Source organism: Triturus cristatus, chromosome 1_1 (assembly GCF_964204655.1).
Source record: "Triturus cristatus chromosome 1_1, aTriCri1.1, whole genome shotgun sequence".
Classification (NCBI taxonomy): Eukaryota; Metazoa; Chordata; class Amphibia; order Caudata; family Salamandridae; genus Triturus; species Triturus cristatus.
Window position 1 is genome coordinate 117,989,017 of NC_140579.1, and position 16,070 is coordinate 118,005,086.

Genomic DNA, 16,070 nt, shown 5'->3' on the forward strand with positions numbered 1-16,070 from the left:
TGCCCAATGAACTATGACTCCATCTACAGATGCCCGGTGCGATAATCTCTCCAGTGCCTTCCTGGACAAAATTCGCATTATTCAGGAGGCCTTTACTTCCTGCCACAGTGCTACAGTTGTCCCTCTGCCTCTGGTGTGACCACCTGTTAATTGTGTTCACTCCCTACATGCTTTTTCTCCCATTGATCTGCCTGGTTCTCTCAAAATTCTGAAGGGTTTGAAATCAGGCTCGCCATCTGACCCCTGTGCAGCCAGATTGCTGGCAGCGGCTGCAGAGACTATTAATGTTGAAGTCAATAGCATCATTAACATGTCCCTTCAGGAGGCTTGTGTCCCGGAGGTCTGGAAGCAGGCAAAGATTCTTCCTCTTTTAAAGAAGCCTTCCCTCGATCCCCTCAGCCCAGGGAATTATCGTCCCATCTCCCTTCTGCCTAGTTTGGCTAAGATGTGTGAAAGGTGGTGAATAAACAACATACTGAGTTTATTGTAAGTTCGGGCCTTTTGCACCCGGTCCAGTCAGGGTTTAGGGCCTCCACAGCACCGAGTCAGCCCTGGTTGAGGTCTGGGAAGCCATTTCGGAGTGTCTGGACGCTGGCAGTAGGGCAGCATTGATTTTGCTTGACCTGTCGGTGGCGTTCGACATGGTTTCACACTCACTGCTCCTCACTCGACTCTCCGAGATTGATGTTTCTGGCACTGCTTGGGGCTGGCTCAGGTCCTTCCTAGAAGGATGGTGCAACAGGTCTGGCTTCCACCATCCTCTTCCTCCCCCCAGGTAGTGGCCACAGGTGTCCACCAGGGGTCTTCTCTTAGCCCCCTTCTCTTTAACATCTATGTTACTCCTCTGGTCTATTTGGCAGAGGACTTGGGGGCTAAGGTTATGGCCTATGCTGATGATACCCATCTTCTTTTTACTTGGGGCTAAAATGGGGACTCAGTCTCTTCGGCTAAACACTGTTTGTCCTCTGTTTTTAAGTGGCTTGCCGCTGCTCAACTCATGTGCAATGAAGAGAAGTTGGAGATTCTCCTCTTTGGAAAATTTCCCCCCAATTTCCGAGAATCCCTTTGGCCCCCTGAGTTTTCTCTGCCGACATCGAAAGGGAAACCCACCAAGAACCTAGGGGAGTGGCTTGAGGAGAACTTTTCTTTCCTCACTCAGGTTAAGAAGCTGGCCGGAAATTGCTTCGGTCTCCTTAAAATCTATCTCTTCTTCCTAGTGCTGCGAAAGAAACGGTCATCAGCGCTCTTATTTTATCTAGGTTAGACTATGCCAATGCTTTGTATGCTGGCATCCCTGGCTTTTTGTCGAAGAAGCTTCAAATGGTCCAAAATGCATCAGCCAGACTTCTTCTTGATATCCCTATTACAAGTAGTGTGAAACAACATCTGCGCTCACTTCAGTGGCTTCCCGTGGCAGAACGGGTCAAGTTCAAATCACTAGTTATCGCCCACCGTGCTCTCCACAGGCAGGGCCCTACCGACCAACAGAAGCGGCTCTCCTTTTATGCCCCTGTCAGACAACTGAATCTTAACTTTTAGCCCAGGTTCCCCGCTTTAAATGGCATAGGTTGGGTGGCTGCTCTTTCTCACCCTGAAAGCTTCCTTGGCATGGAACGTCCTCCCATTTGCTCCTCGGAACATTCAAGACCCTTTGGCTTTTAAGAAAAATCTTAAAACGTATCTTTTTGTGTAGTGTTAGCTTTTTCACTCCTCTTGGTTCATGCCGGGACACTCTTTGGAATATCTGTGCATGCTACCAAATAAAATAACATAACATAACATAACATTCAAATGGAGAGATTTCAAACAGAATGTAACGCACTGAATCTTAAATAAAATTAAGCAAATTCAAAAAGGAAGAAAGAACCTCTGCTACAAAGAATGGCAGAAATATCCTAACTAAATTACTTCTAGTCTAAATATTCAATGGCCAATAAACCTTCAACAGGATAATTGACAAATACTAAGGGGTCAATTACAATGCTGTTTGGAACCCCTGTTTCTGACCGAATCGTACACAGTTCCCAATGACCGATTACAATGCCCAGAAAACATTAGATCTGTCTGAATCGGTTCCAAAAGGCTTTAGGATGGGGTCGAGTCATTCAGAGCCGAATCGTACAGCTCTATGGACTCGGTTTCTGAGCGAGCGATTACGATGAACGATTCGGACAGTCGTTCCGATTTGGTCTGCCTGAAAAGAATCTGTCTTTGGGGACCTGTACCCGGCCCCCCTTCACCCGGGGCCTTCCAAATCTGGCCCGTGGGGTTGCCAAAGGGACCTCCCTTCGAACCATGCACAGTGTGGCATGCACCATGGGGTGCCCGTCACAGGGTGCAAGGTTTTCCCAGCCACCCCTTTTTTCAATGGGAGCCTGTGTTCTCAATCGGAACACAGGCTCCCATTGAAGTCAATACGAGTCCAACTGAATCGTATCCGGAAGCATCCGAATGCATCAAAATCATTCGGTCGGACTCCCCCAATCCGAGATGTTCGAAAAGTATTACGGAACCGAATCAGTTGGAATGCTTTCCAGACAAGATCGTAATCTTGTTTCTGTAACAAGGGAAAAGTCTGAACGATTTGTTCAAGGGTAAACATAGATTTGAGCATGAAATGTCCCTTAACATATTCAAACATATATATTGTGAATGAAGAGCCCACATTTGAAAGACAAAGTTTTATAAACATAGCCAAAAAGAAATGTTAGTTACTCAGTAAGCATCTATTTGTAGTGTGTAACGCAGTAGACTCATATGCTTAGCATTATCCTGCCATCTAGTGTTGGTCTTGGATGATTACAAGTTGTGTTTCTTCAAAGAAGTCTTCAAGTCACAAGGTATAGTGACTCCTCCTCCAATGTGCTGCGCATGTTGCTCGGCTTCTTTGTTAGATTGTTTTGGTCCATCGGGTGAGCATTAAAAAAGGAGCAATAAAGTGACAGAGTAAAGAAACACATGTAAAAAGTCATAATGGCTCCTGGTTTACTTGTGGAATGAGCCCGAGGTGTTACTGTAAGTACCCTTTTGGCTTTTTAATTGCATGTTTGAATGCATCCAACTATCGATAGAGCAATTCCTGCTTTGGATATAGGTGCTCCCTGGTGAGGTTTGGTAAAAGCAAGGAAAAGCTGTTGTGTTTTTTGAAGAGATTTTATTCTATCAATGTAGAACATTATAGCCCTTTTAACATTTAATGTATGTAGGGCTTGCTCTGCTCCCGTGTCCGGGTTGGGAAAGAACACTGGTAGCTCTATGGTCTGACTTCTCTAAAAAGCTGAGATCACCTTAGGTAGATATTTTGGATTTTCTGTAGAACTAATTTGTTTAGGACCATTTTAAAGAAAGGTTATTGTAGAGTAAGCACCTGAAATTCACTTATCTTTCTGAGAGAATTGATTGCCACTAGAAAGGCAACTTTCCGTTTTAGAAACTGAATTTGACATAAGTTAAGTGGTTCAAGTGGTGACCCCCATAGGCCTGGTAAGGACAATGTTTGGATTCCAGGCTGGGGCTGGTGGAATGCCAGGTGGGATAACCCTTTTTAGTCCTTCTGTGAATGCTTTGATTACTGGTATTTCAAAGAAAGACATAGATGGCCTGTTTCGCATGTAAGCAGCTAGTGCTGCTACGTGTGATCTGATAGACATGAAATAAGCCCTGCTTGCTGTAGATGGAGGAGGTAGCCTATAATGTCTTGTAGTGGAGGTGCTAAAGGCTGACTCTGCCTATTTGTACAGTAATGTACACACTTTTTCTACTTTGCAGCTTAACATGCTTTAGTTGTAGGCCTGCAAGCTTGTTTATGGATGTCTATACATTCTTGTGGTAATTTTAAATGCCCAAACTCTAGAACTTCAGGAGCCACATTGCTAGATTTGGCTGCTTTGCATTGGGATGCATTAGTCTTTCTTGATTCTGAGTTAATAGATGTGGCCAAAGAGGTAGTTTCTCGTGTGGCACTAAAGATAGTTGCAGTAGGGTTGTGAACCTTGCTTTCTGTGCCCATGTTGGGGTTATTAGTATTAGTGTTAGAGACATTTGTGTTAACTTCTGAACCACATATGGAATCAGTGGGAGAGGAGGAAAAGCATAAGCAAATACTCCTGACCAATTCATCCATAGGGCATTGCCCTTGGATTGAGGGTGAGGGAACCTTATTGGCGAAGCTTTGGCATTTGGCGTTGAGGTGAGTGGCAAATAAATCTATGTACGGCGTTCCCCATCTTTTGAAGTGAGAGTGGAGTAGTGGTAAGTTGATCTACCCCTCGTGTACCTGCTGATGTGTTCTGCTGAGCATATCTGCGAACTCATTGTCCACCACAGGTAGATATTCTGCTAAATGGATTTTGTGATAGATTGCCCAGTGCCAGATTTGCTCGGATAGGGGGGATAGCTGTGATGAGTGCCCCACCCCATTTTTGAATATGCTTTGCAGTCATATTGTCTGTGCATATTAATACTATCTTCCAGTGTAGGTGATTGCAAAGTCTTTGAGAGCTAACTGAATTGCTAGAAGCTCTAGATGGTTGATGTGAAGATGTGTTTGAACTACTGGCCTTAGACCGTAAACTGTGAGAGCTTGCACATTTGCCCTCATCCCTGAAGGGATGCATCTGTTGTAATCAGTGCTTAATTTGAGCCAGTGCTTTCCGGTGCTCAGCACCGGCGCCTAACTGTTCTAAGTATAGTGTTGACAGTCTACCACATGGTGGCGCTGCTCATCTAATTTAGAGATGAGCAGAACAATGTTTGTTTAGGAATATAATATACATTAAAATAGTGCTAATACCTGTCTCCCAAGCCATTCATTTAGATTTGGGGACCTGGAATAATCTGAACTGTCGCATTTACATGCAAGAGGGATGGTTAGTAGTTGTTTTGGCAGCGATGAGAAGGGCAATATGTGGTGCAAGCTGCAGTGGCCTCCTGGTCAGAGCCCTGGCACTTAATATTTTACAAATTAAGCACTGGTGGCAATGGTGACTTGCGGAATTGGGACCTTGAAGGGACGGCCTTGCAACATGTTGTTGCTTTTCCACCACTGCAGAGAGCGATGAGTCGCTGGCCCTACCAACACTAGATCGTGTAGATGCATCTCCGCTTGAGACTATTGAGCTGGCAGAGTGCGCTGAAGGAGATACATATGCAGACGCACATGTGTTACTATGGCTTTTCAGGAAGACATCATGCAAAACTACCGTATCACTACCTTTACTGTGAGCTGAGCTTGTGGTTGAAAAAGAGGTAATGTTTCTGTGAACCTTTGAACTCTTTCTGGACTGGGATATGCTTTGGCTGTAACTGAATTGAGAGTTGCACCTAGGAAAGGCTGAATTTGCAACAGGTTCAGGTGAGACTTTTGTATGCTGGGAATAAACCCCAGTTTGTGCAGCAGGTTGATAACTTGCTGAGTGTCTTGAAGACACTTTGTTTAACTTGAGTTTTTGATTCGCCAATTGTCTAGATAGGGGAAAATTTGCATTCTTTCCCTTCTGAGATGAGCCGCTAATACTGCCAGGTATTTGGTGAAATTCCTTGGAGCTGTAGTAACCCCGAAGGGTAGCAGTTGGATAGTACTGCCCGTTGAGTTGGAAACGGAGATAATGACAGTGTGCTGGATGAATAGGAAAATGGAAGTATGCATCCTTGAGGTCAAATGCGGTCAGGAAATCTCCTGGCTGTAGCTGTGGTATGACCTCTTGCAGTGTGAACTTGAGAAAGTGTTCTGATGGAATGTAACAGTTGAGTGGCCTGAGACCTAGGATAGGCCTTAAGATTTTGTCCTTTCTGGGAATGAAAAGATAAAGGGAGTATACTCTGTCTCCCTGATGTTGTAAGGATACAATTTCTATTGCCTCTTTTTGAAGGAGAGATAGATACTTGTGCTGTAAAAGGGTAAGATGTTCTTGTGACAAACTGTGTTCTTGGTGGAATTGTGGGTGGTGTTTGTTTGAGTTCCAGACAATACCCATCTTGGATTATGGATAGCACCTAGTGGTCCGTGGTGATATCCTGCCGGTGTGGATAGAAAAGTGTCAGCTTTCCCACCACTGGTGGTATATGTGGTTGGGGGAGGTGTAGGTGGTCACTGTTTTATTGAAACAGCTGGTTTGGGAAGAGGATAACAATTGAGATTTACCTTTATCCCATCTAGCGGTGTATGTGTGCACTACATCCCGTCAGTAAAAGCGAAATACCCCTGGCCCACATTGAACCCTGAGCTACTCCGTATAAAGCATGAAACAGAAATCTGTCGCTCAGGTAAGATCACCCACATGCAGAATTCTGGGAGTGATAGTCCAATCTAGACAGAGAGAATTATGTTTACCCCTTCAAATACTTAAAAGGCTTTTTCTCTATTTTTAAAACAGAGGAAAGAAATCATACGGATTGGCAGTAAAAAGACTGACCTACCATACTGTTATAATTCTTCCACATCATTTGGACGCACATCGCCAATAGTGGTGAGTGAAGTTTTTGTATATTGAGAGTATAATACTGAGAGAATGGATGTGTTTTGAATGACGGTGAGAACCTTTTAGTTAATCGTAAACCACCAAATGCAATCAATGAACTGATAGATGAAATGGAAGGGGGGTAGAGTTCACTATGAGTTGTATGTGAGAAGACTGGAGAATACATTTCAAAATATTGTTTTTCAAGGGGTGATATTTGAACCCAATGGAAATATCATTGGAAGTATATCTTTGTATGTTCTCCTTTCTCTTAGAATACACATATCCTTAATTCTCCAAGGAGGGATGTTAAAATCCCTTATAGCTTTTGTCCTGAAGAAGGTGGGATTTATTAATTCACTTCCACCGAAACTCGTCGACGCTCAGTGCTTCTGAATCGGACTATGAGAAATCACTGGGATGAACTAAGTTGGATACTCACCAGGATATGAAGCTGTTGAGGTGTTTTTTATATTCCGATGTGAGGTTTTTAATACTTTTTACACAGTTTTTAATTTAATTGTTTTGTTGTTAAAATTACACAGTTTGTTTGTGTTTTAACATATTTTGTATGAACTGTACTGTATATGAACTGCAGATCACTAAATGGTTTTAAGATGCAAATTATGATATTTTTAGAATGTGATTCTTCCTGATGTTAATAAAGCCTCTGAGGTTACATTTCGAATTTGGTGGTATTTTAGCCGAAGGTAGTGGGTCCAGGATTATGTCTACCCCTTTTACTTCTTCAGTATCATAAATACCCCATGGATCAGGGGCAATATTGTGATCTCCTTTGGATCTGTGAAATAGAGATATTGGATTCCTACGGTTGATCATCACCGGTAGGTGAGTGTTCTGGAGAGGGTGTCTGCACTGGCCTTGCTGGTGGGGAAGGTAGAGTAGGTGAAGACGGAATAGGAGGTGAAGCATTAGGAGGAGGTGGAGCAGGATGAGGAGTAGAAGAATGGAAACAAATAGGGCTTGTGCCTCTGTCGTTATTTTTTTGTTGATGGGTTGGTTCAGATCCAGCAATGCCTTCATGAAAAGTGTTCTTTCCCTTAGTATCAAGCTTCCCAGTGTCTGCGTAATCAAAAAGAGTCTTTTGTCTAACTTGTCTTGCAAGCGCTAAGGAATAGGCTGCACTTATTCTTGACGTGGCTCTGTGCCGCCTTTGGGGCTTTTCGGAGTGGAAGACATTGAAGAGTCATACCAGAATCCCTGTCTGTATTATTCTTGAACACTTCTGACAGAACCTGGGTTGAACCAATCTGCTTCAATAGTGTAACAGTGGCCCTAGTGCTCGATGGTAAAGAAAAATCAAGCACAAAGTGTGAGGGAGCTCAAAAGAGATTTGTGTTTTTTAACAACAGCCCAATCTCTGGTTTTCAACATGTATCTTAATTTTACCTGTACTATTTAACATGCCTATTATTGGAATACTTCTCTTTTTTTTAACGTAAAGCACTGAAAGTACATTAAAGTGATTACATCTTACTTATTTTGATACATCGTATCTGAGTGTCTTTGCTCCTCCACCTCCATCACTAAGACTTGACTGCTCGTCCTTGCTACACAGAGAGAGGTAAGTGCCTACAGAGCCTTGTCAATCAATCAGGGGTTTGTAGAGCGCACTACTCACACGTTACCGTCTCAAGGCGCTAGGGGGGGTGTAGTTCCATTGTGGTTATCTGAAGAGCAAAGTCTTGAGGTCTTTAATGAACTGGAGCAGTGTAGTATTTTGAGTTTTAAATGTTATGTTTTTACTGAACATTCACCTGACTATAACTTTACTTTAACCATTTTGTTTTCAAAGAATTTCAGTTTTTTTTAACATAAAGTAATAGTGTATCACTATAGGTAATGCCAAGCCCCTGCAGCGCATATTCTTGCCACCATGCCCTACGTCCAACATCCAACAGGCAGCCACCCGTGGCATTCAACTCTCCGCAGGTAGCCAATCCCACCCAGCGCAAAGACTTTGGCTGTGCACAGAGAGGGCTTAGTCACAGGGCTTGGCCTGTTGGCAAGTCTTGTGGCCAGCCCCCCAGCAGGCTACAAACCCCACGCCCTGCACAGCCTTTGAAGTGTGCTGCATAGGGTTGGCCTTCTGGCCCTGGGGACTCCATCCCCCGGGCCAGAACATATATTAAGAGGAGGGAGCGTGCAAAATTGAACAGGGGAGGAGGTGTGGAGCCCACCTTCCCCAAGCCTTTTTGAGGCCTGGTGACCCCATAGCTGGGGCCAAGTTTTAAGGGGATGGATGGCACCAAAGTTATTAGCAAACCAAAAAGTGCTCTGTTAATGGGAAGTAAAACTTAGCTAGAACTATATACCTACACAGTAGTAAAAAAAAATATATATATATATATATATATATATCTGTGTGTGTGTGTATATATATATATATTTATATATATATATTTATATATATGTATATACACAAAAACACTGAAATACACCAGCTATTGTTAAGTGACCTCATAAATTACATAATTCATTATATTTTAAGTGACATAAATGATGACATAATTTATGACATGTCTGTCATAGGCTTTGGCCACACGCTCCTCCCAACACTCGGCATGCATCAAACCACCACTGCACACGGTCTTCGCCCATATGTAAAACATATGAGTGTTTCTGGACTTGGGGAATTCTGCATGCATTATACCAGACCCAAACAGCAGCCCAAGGATTCTATAGCTAGCCATTCAGGAGCCAAACCCCCAGAGTAAGATTCCTGTGGGGCATTAATGGAGATGGAAAAATGGGAAATATTAATGGAGGATAAGGCAGAGGATACACGTGTAGCCTTGGCCAATAAGGTACCAAAATTAATATTCTGGCCCTCTCGCCTTGTACTTTCTTGAAAACACTGATGACTAACCAGAAGTAGCAGGTAGTATTGAATCTTTGATTTGTGTTTCTGTTTAAAAAAATCTGAAACAATTTAAAGTTGTGGTAAATCCCGCTATATCCAGAGTATACTTAGGGAGTGACCTAACATTTAGTATGGTTGAATGCAAAATCACAGGAGGTTACAGTAGAAGTTGAAAGCATTTTCAAATTTGTACAAGTAGATGGAGAGTTGGAGAGTTCTTAGAAAGTATACACAATGTCATGTGCTCAAGTGAAGTGCCAAAAGAGCAGCTCTTAACAATCTGAGGATTTCAGGCTCATAATGTCCCCAGTCTTGCTTCACTAAAACAAAGTGACAGAACTGGGAGGCCAACGAAAAATAAAATGGAGTCCAGATGTTCATATCTGGAAAATCAAAATGAAGCAAGCGAAAGGTGAGAAAGTAATCAAAGAAAGCAATGGCACCTAAAATAAAGTGCAAGACGTTTAACCTAAAACAAGTGAAATAAAAACATGGAAATCGGTCAGGACCACTATACTATGAAGAACAAATGAAGTGGGCCAAATTCACAATAACAAAATTAAATAGCAGAAGTACTGTCACATAGGACCAATCTTTAAACCAGTCCTTTTGCCTCATTTCCTTTTCACCCCTCCATTCTTGACCTCACTCTTCCCTGCCCCTTTCACAACTACAATATACACCCTCTACTGCACTGTGATCTGTTGCTCTGTAACATGGTTCTCACAATATGAATCCTTACACAAGAATAGAACAAAGATGGCAGGCATTTAAATTGCTTCACTTACGATCATTTGTTTCCACCTTGATCAGATGTGCCTGGTCATCGATATTGAAGCAGTGCGCTGCTGTCAGAATAAAATGAGGACTTAGCACGGAACCCTTGCATTTCTCCACACCGCCTCCTCGCTGTTGAGGAAGAGAGAAGGTTTGAGTTACAAAGGCACCAACAATACTGATTCCTACTCTCCACTTTTTATCACCACCTGCAATCTTTCTGTTTGGCCTTTCTATGTAGTATTTTTGGATAATCCAGATTACCCCTACGTCCTGGCTATTTCACATTCTCAAGGTGCAGACTGCGATGCGACCGGGTACCACCGCTTGATAATGGGATGCATTGGGTTTATGATGCTCCCTTTGCTTTAGTACAGCCTTGCCAACAGTGAATGTTTTTCTCTGCCATGTGACTCATAGCCATAATGTAGCGCTGCAAAGCCCAGACAAAGGACCCCCTTCCCCGGGACATGACAGCTTTGGATAATAGGTGCCATGACCAGAAGAGACGCCCCCCCCCCCAACACTAAGACTCACCACAGCCATGATTCAGCACTGAAAACCCTATGAGAGGTAGGGACTCTCCTGGGCCTCGTAACTCTACATCATGGCTGCAAGTCCCAAGGCAGGGTGAGGCAATCTGAAGAAGGGAAGGTTTAACCAAAGCAAGCTAAACAGTATAAACCCAGAGTCAATGCAGTCAGTAAGGCAGGTCCCCCTGGGTCTCTGGCCAAGCAGTAAATAAAATCTGAGTTGAAAGAAGTCTATATAGTGCGGTATTTTGATATCTTTCACTGGGCAAAACATTGATGGATATCTCAACAATGACTGTAAACCCTTTCACAGCAGCCCATGTCAGCCATGCCAAAGAGATTGCTCCTGTTTATGTTTCACATGTCTTGCTTTTCACATTTTTTAAAATGTATTTTTCCATGCTGCATATCAATATTTTATTGTGGATACTTTGAACCATCGTGCTTATAGGCGTCTGTATGACTGTAAGTTGTTGGTGGGTGATTATAACAGGCCATGACTGAGGGCACTGGAGTTTAGCCTGTAGGTAGCGCGAGGTTCTCACAGAGGCTGCCAGCGGGTCATAAAGATGTTTAGAGTACTACCTATGGGGGTTGAGTAGATTGAACAATGGTGCATTCTTGCAGTAAATATTTACATGTGTATCTTTCCTTTGCGTAGAACTCACCTTATAGATAGGTCAAACTCTACCTGCTGAGACGGAGCAATCTAGCTAACAGTGGGCCCTTTCACCTGCAGACTACGCTTATATCACTGATATTGGAGTAAGTGCCTGCGGATCGAGTATAGATCGGTGTAGCAGTCCTCACAGATGTTGAGGGACCTTCCTCAAACTATAGCCTCTTTATTTGTCAGTTTTTTTCTTTCTTTTTTTTTATTTTATTGTGTAGGTCATGAAGGAGAGAAGTATGTTTTGGATAAAATGTCCAGTATAAATAAATTGGGTCATAGCCACACATTTTGTCCACAGTGTTTAAAAATTAGGGAGGTACCATAGGAGTCATCATTTCAAAGGCAATCTCAAGTATGTTTATGATTGAGCTGGGTAAATAGTATTTTTTGGTAAGCAGTAGGGGATAGGATATCAGATAAAAGATTAACTTTTCGAGCTTTGATTTGCTATTGAAATCGAATCCTATCCATTTTTCGTGATAGGTATATTGTTTATTTGAAAAACCATCACATACTGTAGGTTCCCATTTCCGAATATAAAATGGTATTTCATTTTAATTTTTTTGCAGGATTAAGCTTTGTAACATAAGGAAAATGGCTAGCCATGACCACGACCTAAGACGGAAATATGCTTCTGGTGAATTCAAGAGGAAAGGGAAGCGGGAACAGAATGAAGAAGATGAAAGTCAGCAGGAAGTGTTACTTACATTTTTTAGAAGAGAGATGTACAATGAGAAGGAAAATAACCCCAACACAGCAGTCTTCCAGTTCCAGAATCAGGAGCCAGAGAACCATAAGGCCCACAACAAATTAAAGTCGCAATTAATATACCATCTGAATATTGTGATCATGGAGTGAGGAACCAGTATGGCCAGCGGCTGGACATTGTTAAAACTGCGGAGACTGATAGCGATGAAACTACTAGTGAAACTGCTGAAAGGTTTTTCTACCACATTGATGATGACCCAGGGAAATCACCTATTCAAGATGATAAAATACGTTGTTACCTCCTAGAAAGAGGACCTACCCAGGCTAGACGTAATGCACTTGACTATTTCCTACGTGACTCTCAAAATCAATCCTTCAATCCTACTTATTTCAAGAGAGAAATGAGTAGAGGTCAGCAAATTAACCGGCAGTGGCTAGTGTATTCAACGTACAAAAAAGAAAGATTTTGTTTCTGCTGCAAATTATTTACCACTTCTTTCACTAACACTCAGATTGTGAGCAGTGGTTTGTCTGACTGTCACCATCTTGGACAGCGTTTAAATGAACATTAACATTCTCAAGAGCACCTAAAAAAGATTAAGGAGTGGAAGGAGCTTGGACTTCGACTGCAGAAGGAATGATAAGCAAAACCTTCCTCAAATTGAGCAGGAGAGGATGCAGTGGCAAAATGTCTTGGAGAGGCTCCTAGCAATTACACAGTACCTAGAAGAACATAGCTTAGCATTCCGTTGCAGTATTGATCAGCTGAATCAACCCCACAATGGCCACTTCTTAGGGCTTCTACAACGTTTAAGCAAATTTGAGTCGGTTATGATGGAACATGTTCGCAGAGTTGCCACAAAGGAGATTCATACACATTGTCTTGACAAGCACATTCAGAAAGAATTGATTGAGCTGATGTCCGAGATGGTTCTCAAAAAAATACTACAGGGTGTTTGAAACGCCAAATATAACTCAGTGCTCCTTGAGTGTATTCCTGAATTGAGTCAAACTGATGACATTGATTGTGAGATTTGTCAGTTCTACAAATGGATGTGTGATTATTGAGGAACATTTGATTGGATTCATTCCCCTGGAAGAACAAACAGGACAGGCTTTTACTGATGCATTGTGGCACAAGCTGGAGGCACTGAAACGTCCCCTTGCTGATTGCCATGGGCAAGGTTATGGCAATGGTGCAAATATGCGTGGGCAATACAGTGGAGTGCAAGCACTGTGTGCCTGTCACAATTGGAACCTGGTCTTAGGAGTTGTTGCAGCTTCATCTACATATGCTGCCAACTTCTTTGGTATTATTCAATGAGCTTAACTCATTGTTCTCTGCATCAACAAAAAGGTGGAATGTATTAACTGAAATTAGAGTTACTCTTTCCCTCAAAAGCCTCTCTGCTACTCAGTGGGAATGTTGTCTGGAAAGCGTCAAAGCTGTCTGATTTCAGATGAGTCTAATACATGAAGCACTTCTATAGGTGTCTGAAATGGATAAAGATGTGAAAACCAGAAGTGAAGCAACATCACTAGCATCAGAGCTCGAATCATACGAATTCCTCCTCTGTTTGGTCATATGGTATGATACTTTAATGAGAATCAACATAATCAGTAAACTGATGCAGAGTGAGAACATGCAGCTTGATGTATCTGTGAAACACGTTCATGAACTACTTACATTCTTAACAAAGTATCGCTATGAAGGATTTACAGCTGCATTGATATCAGCAAATAAACTTGCAGATGAATTGAACATTCCAAAAGAATTTAAATGTGATCGAAGGATATCTAAGAAAAAGAAAATGTTTGGATATGAGGGAGCTGACGAGCCAATATTGGACCCAAAAGAGCAATTTTGCGTACAGTTTTGTAATGCTCTTGTTGATACAGAAATTGTGCGCATTGACAGACGATTCGAGCATGCTGGAAAATCACCAAAAGCAAATTAGCTTTCTTTATAATATTTCCAGTTTATAAGACATGAAAAGTGGAGATCTACAAAAGCACAGCAATGATCTGTGTATTCATTTATTGTTATAAGTTAATAAAAACCGTCACAATATTTTAAAAATAATACAAAATAAAAAACAGTTTTAAATAAATACTTCATAATTACTTCCCTAGTGTGTCCATTTCTTAAACGTTCACATGGTTTCATGACAATACGAATTGATAAAAATCATTTGGCATCTTATGACTTGCTGTTTTATTTCCTTCTAATAAGGGCCCGTACCTTTCAACTGAGTTCTTATTAAGTACCATTTGTCCGTGAAAATGACTGGTTACGCTGTATTTCGTAAAATAAGTGTCATGGTTTGTATTAACTTATAACAATAAATGAATATACTGCAATGATCTGCATCATCTTGTGTAAGACAGCACAGCTGGCGGTGTTATATCTTCTGACATAGATGGGATTGAACTGTTTTAGGAGATTTCCTTTCAAGCTCAAGTCCTTCCTTTACATCTAAATATGTTAGAGGTTCTTCAGTATACTTATCTTAACAGATTGGAATACATCTATCCAAATCGTATGCTTGCCCTAAGAGTTCTGCTCATAGTGAAATGTTGAAGCCTTTAACAGAAGAAAGGCTAGGAAGATCACATTTTAGCATGTAGTGCTACACACGAGATATTGATTTGTCACCACATATTTCCTTATTCAATATTGTCCTGTCAGAAAGAACTACATTTGGCTCTTTACTGTGTTGTTTTTCAGAGTTCAACTTCTGTTTCCTGTTTTGTTCCTCCTTCAGATTGGGTTGTGAAATGTATGCTGAATGTGTTTTTTGACACTCTGATTCCTTTGAAATTTTGGGGCATATCCTGATGCGCTTGGAGAGTCGTCACCAACTAATCCTCGAAGGAGCTGAGAAGTGTTACACTCACTTTGTTGCCTTGTATGAATTATTTCTCTGTTTCTCAGTTTGATTCTACCAGTGACCTCCAGATGCATACAGGACATGATGCGAAGATGGCAATTTCTTTTTTTTCCATACCTGCCCCTACCCCAATTTTCCCCAAGTTGGACAACCTCATCAAGTTGGAAATATAAACAACAATAATGCTGTCTTTTGGGGGAGAATTGAGGGATTTTCAGCAGAATCCTGCCATTCTGCCACTACCACTTCCTACAGTTCTAACACCAAATAAAAAACATTGAATTAAAAACCCCTTGAATCTGCAGCATACCTTCACTTTAAGCACGCCCAGATACTAGCCCTTCCCAAATGAATCAATACCAGGGAGCCACTTAACGAGAATAATCAATCTAGAACATTGGAGTTACTCTATTTATCTTTCACTGGAATTGTATTTTATATATTCATTCTCTCCTCATTTTTTGATTGCAATCATTCCTTTTATCTGCTTTGTATAAAAAATGTATACTTTTTCACATCTTTTCCATTCCCTCATCGCCTTGTGAGGAAATTTTATTAATTCTGTATTCTAAATCCAAAAGCGTTGGTTCTTGGTTCTCTGCTGCACTTTTGTTTGTTCAGGTCAGTGAGGTACATAGTTTTCAAATAAAAATGAAAAATACATGTATCTAAACTCAAAGTCATCTTTCTATTCCCTGTTGTATGCTTTTTTCCCAGTGATGCCATTACATTTTTTTTCTGCAATGCTCTGGAATTTTTATCGTACACTCATCTGGAAACAAGCAGCTAAAATGGAGTAAAACATATCCATGTTTGTTAGACCTGCACCTAGCTTCTCCATGCAATGTGACAAGTAGCATCCATGTAATACAGTTTTAAAATATATGGACTTATTTAATTTGTATATTTATCTTTTTGTCCTTGTTACTGATATCCACATTAGGTCTCTTCATTGATGCCAAATAAGATCATTAGTCCTGCGATGTCACTTTCTGTGATGTCACTTTTTGTGATGTAACATGCAAATTAGAGGGGCCTCAAGTCTTCCCTTTCACCCGGGGCCCCAGAATACATACTACTGACTAGGCATTACAGGTTCATGATGAAGGTTATGTTATCAATCAAGAGATATGTATTGTATATAAA

At 41.5% G+C, this 16,070-nt stretch overlaps 1 protein-coding gene across 1 annotated transcript in view; it reads right to left on the minus strand.

The window, feature by feature from the left end:
- LOC146869715 (complement factor B-like) overlaps window positions 1–16,070 on the minus strand; it is a 315,575-nt gene that overhangs the window by 88,739 nt on the left and 210,766 nt on the right. The window contains exon 12 of the mRNA XM_085613166.1: window positions 10,131–10,251. Coding sequence (XP_085469292.1) covers window positions 10,131–10,251 — 121 coding nt within the window. The remainder of the gene's footprint in view (window positions 1–10,130; window positions 10,252–16,070) is intronic.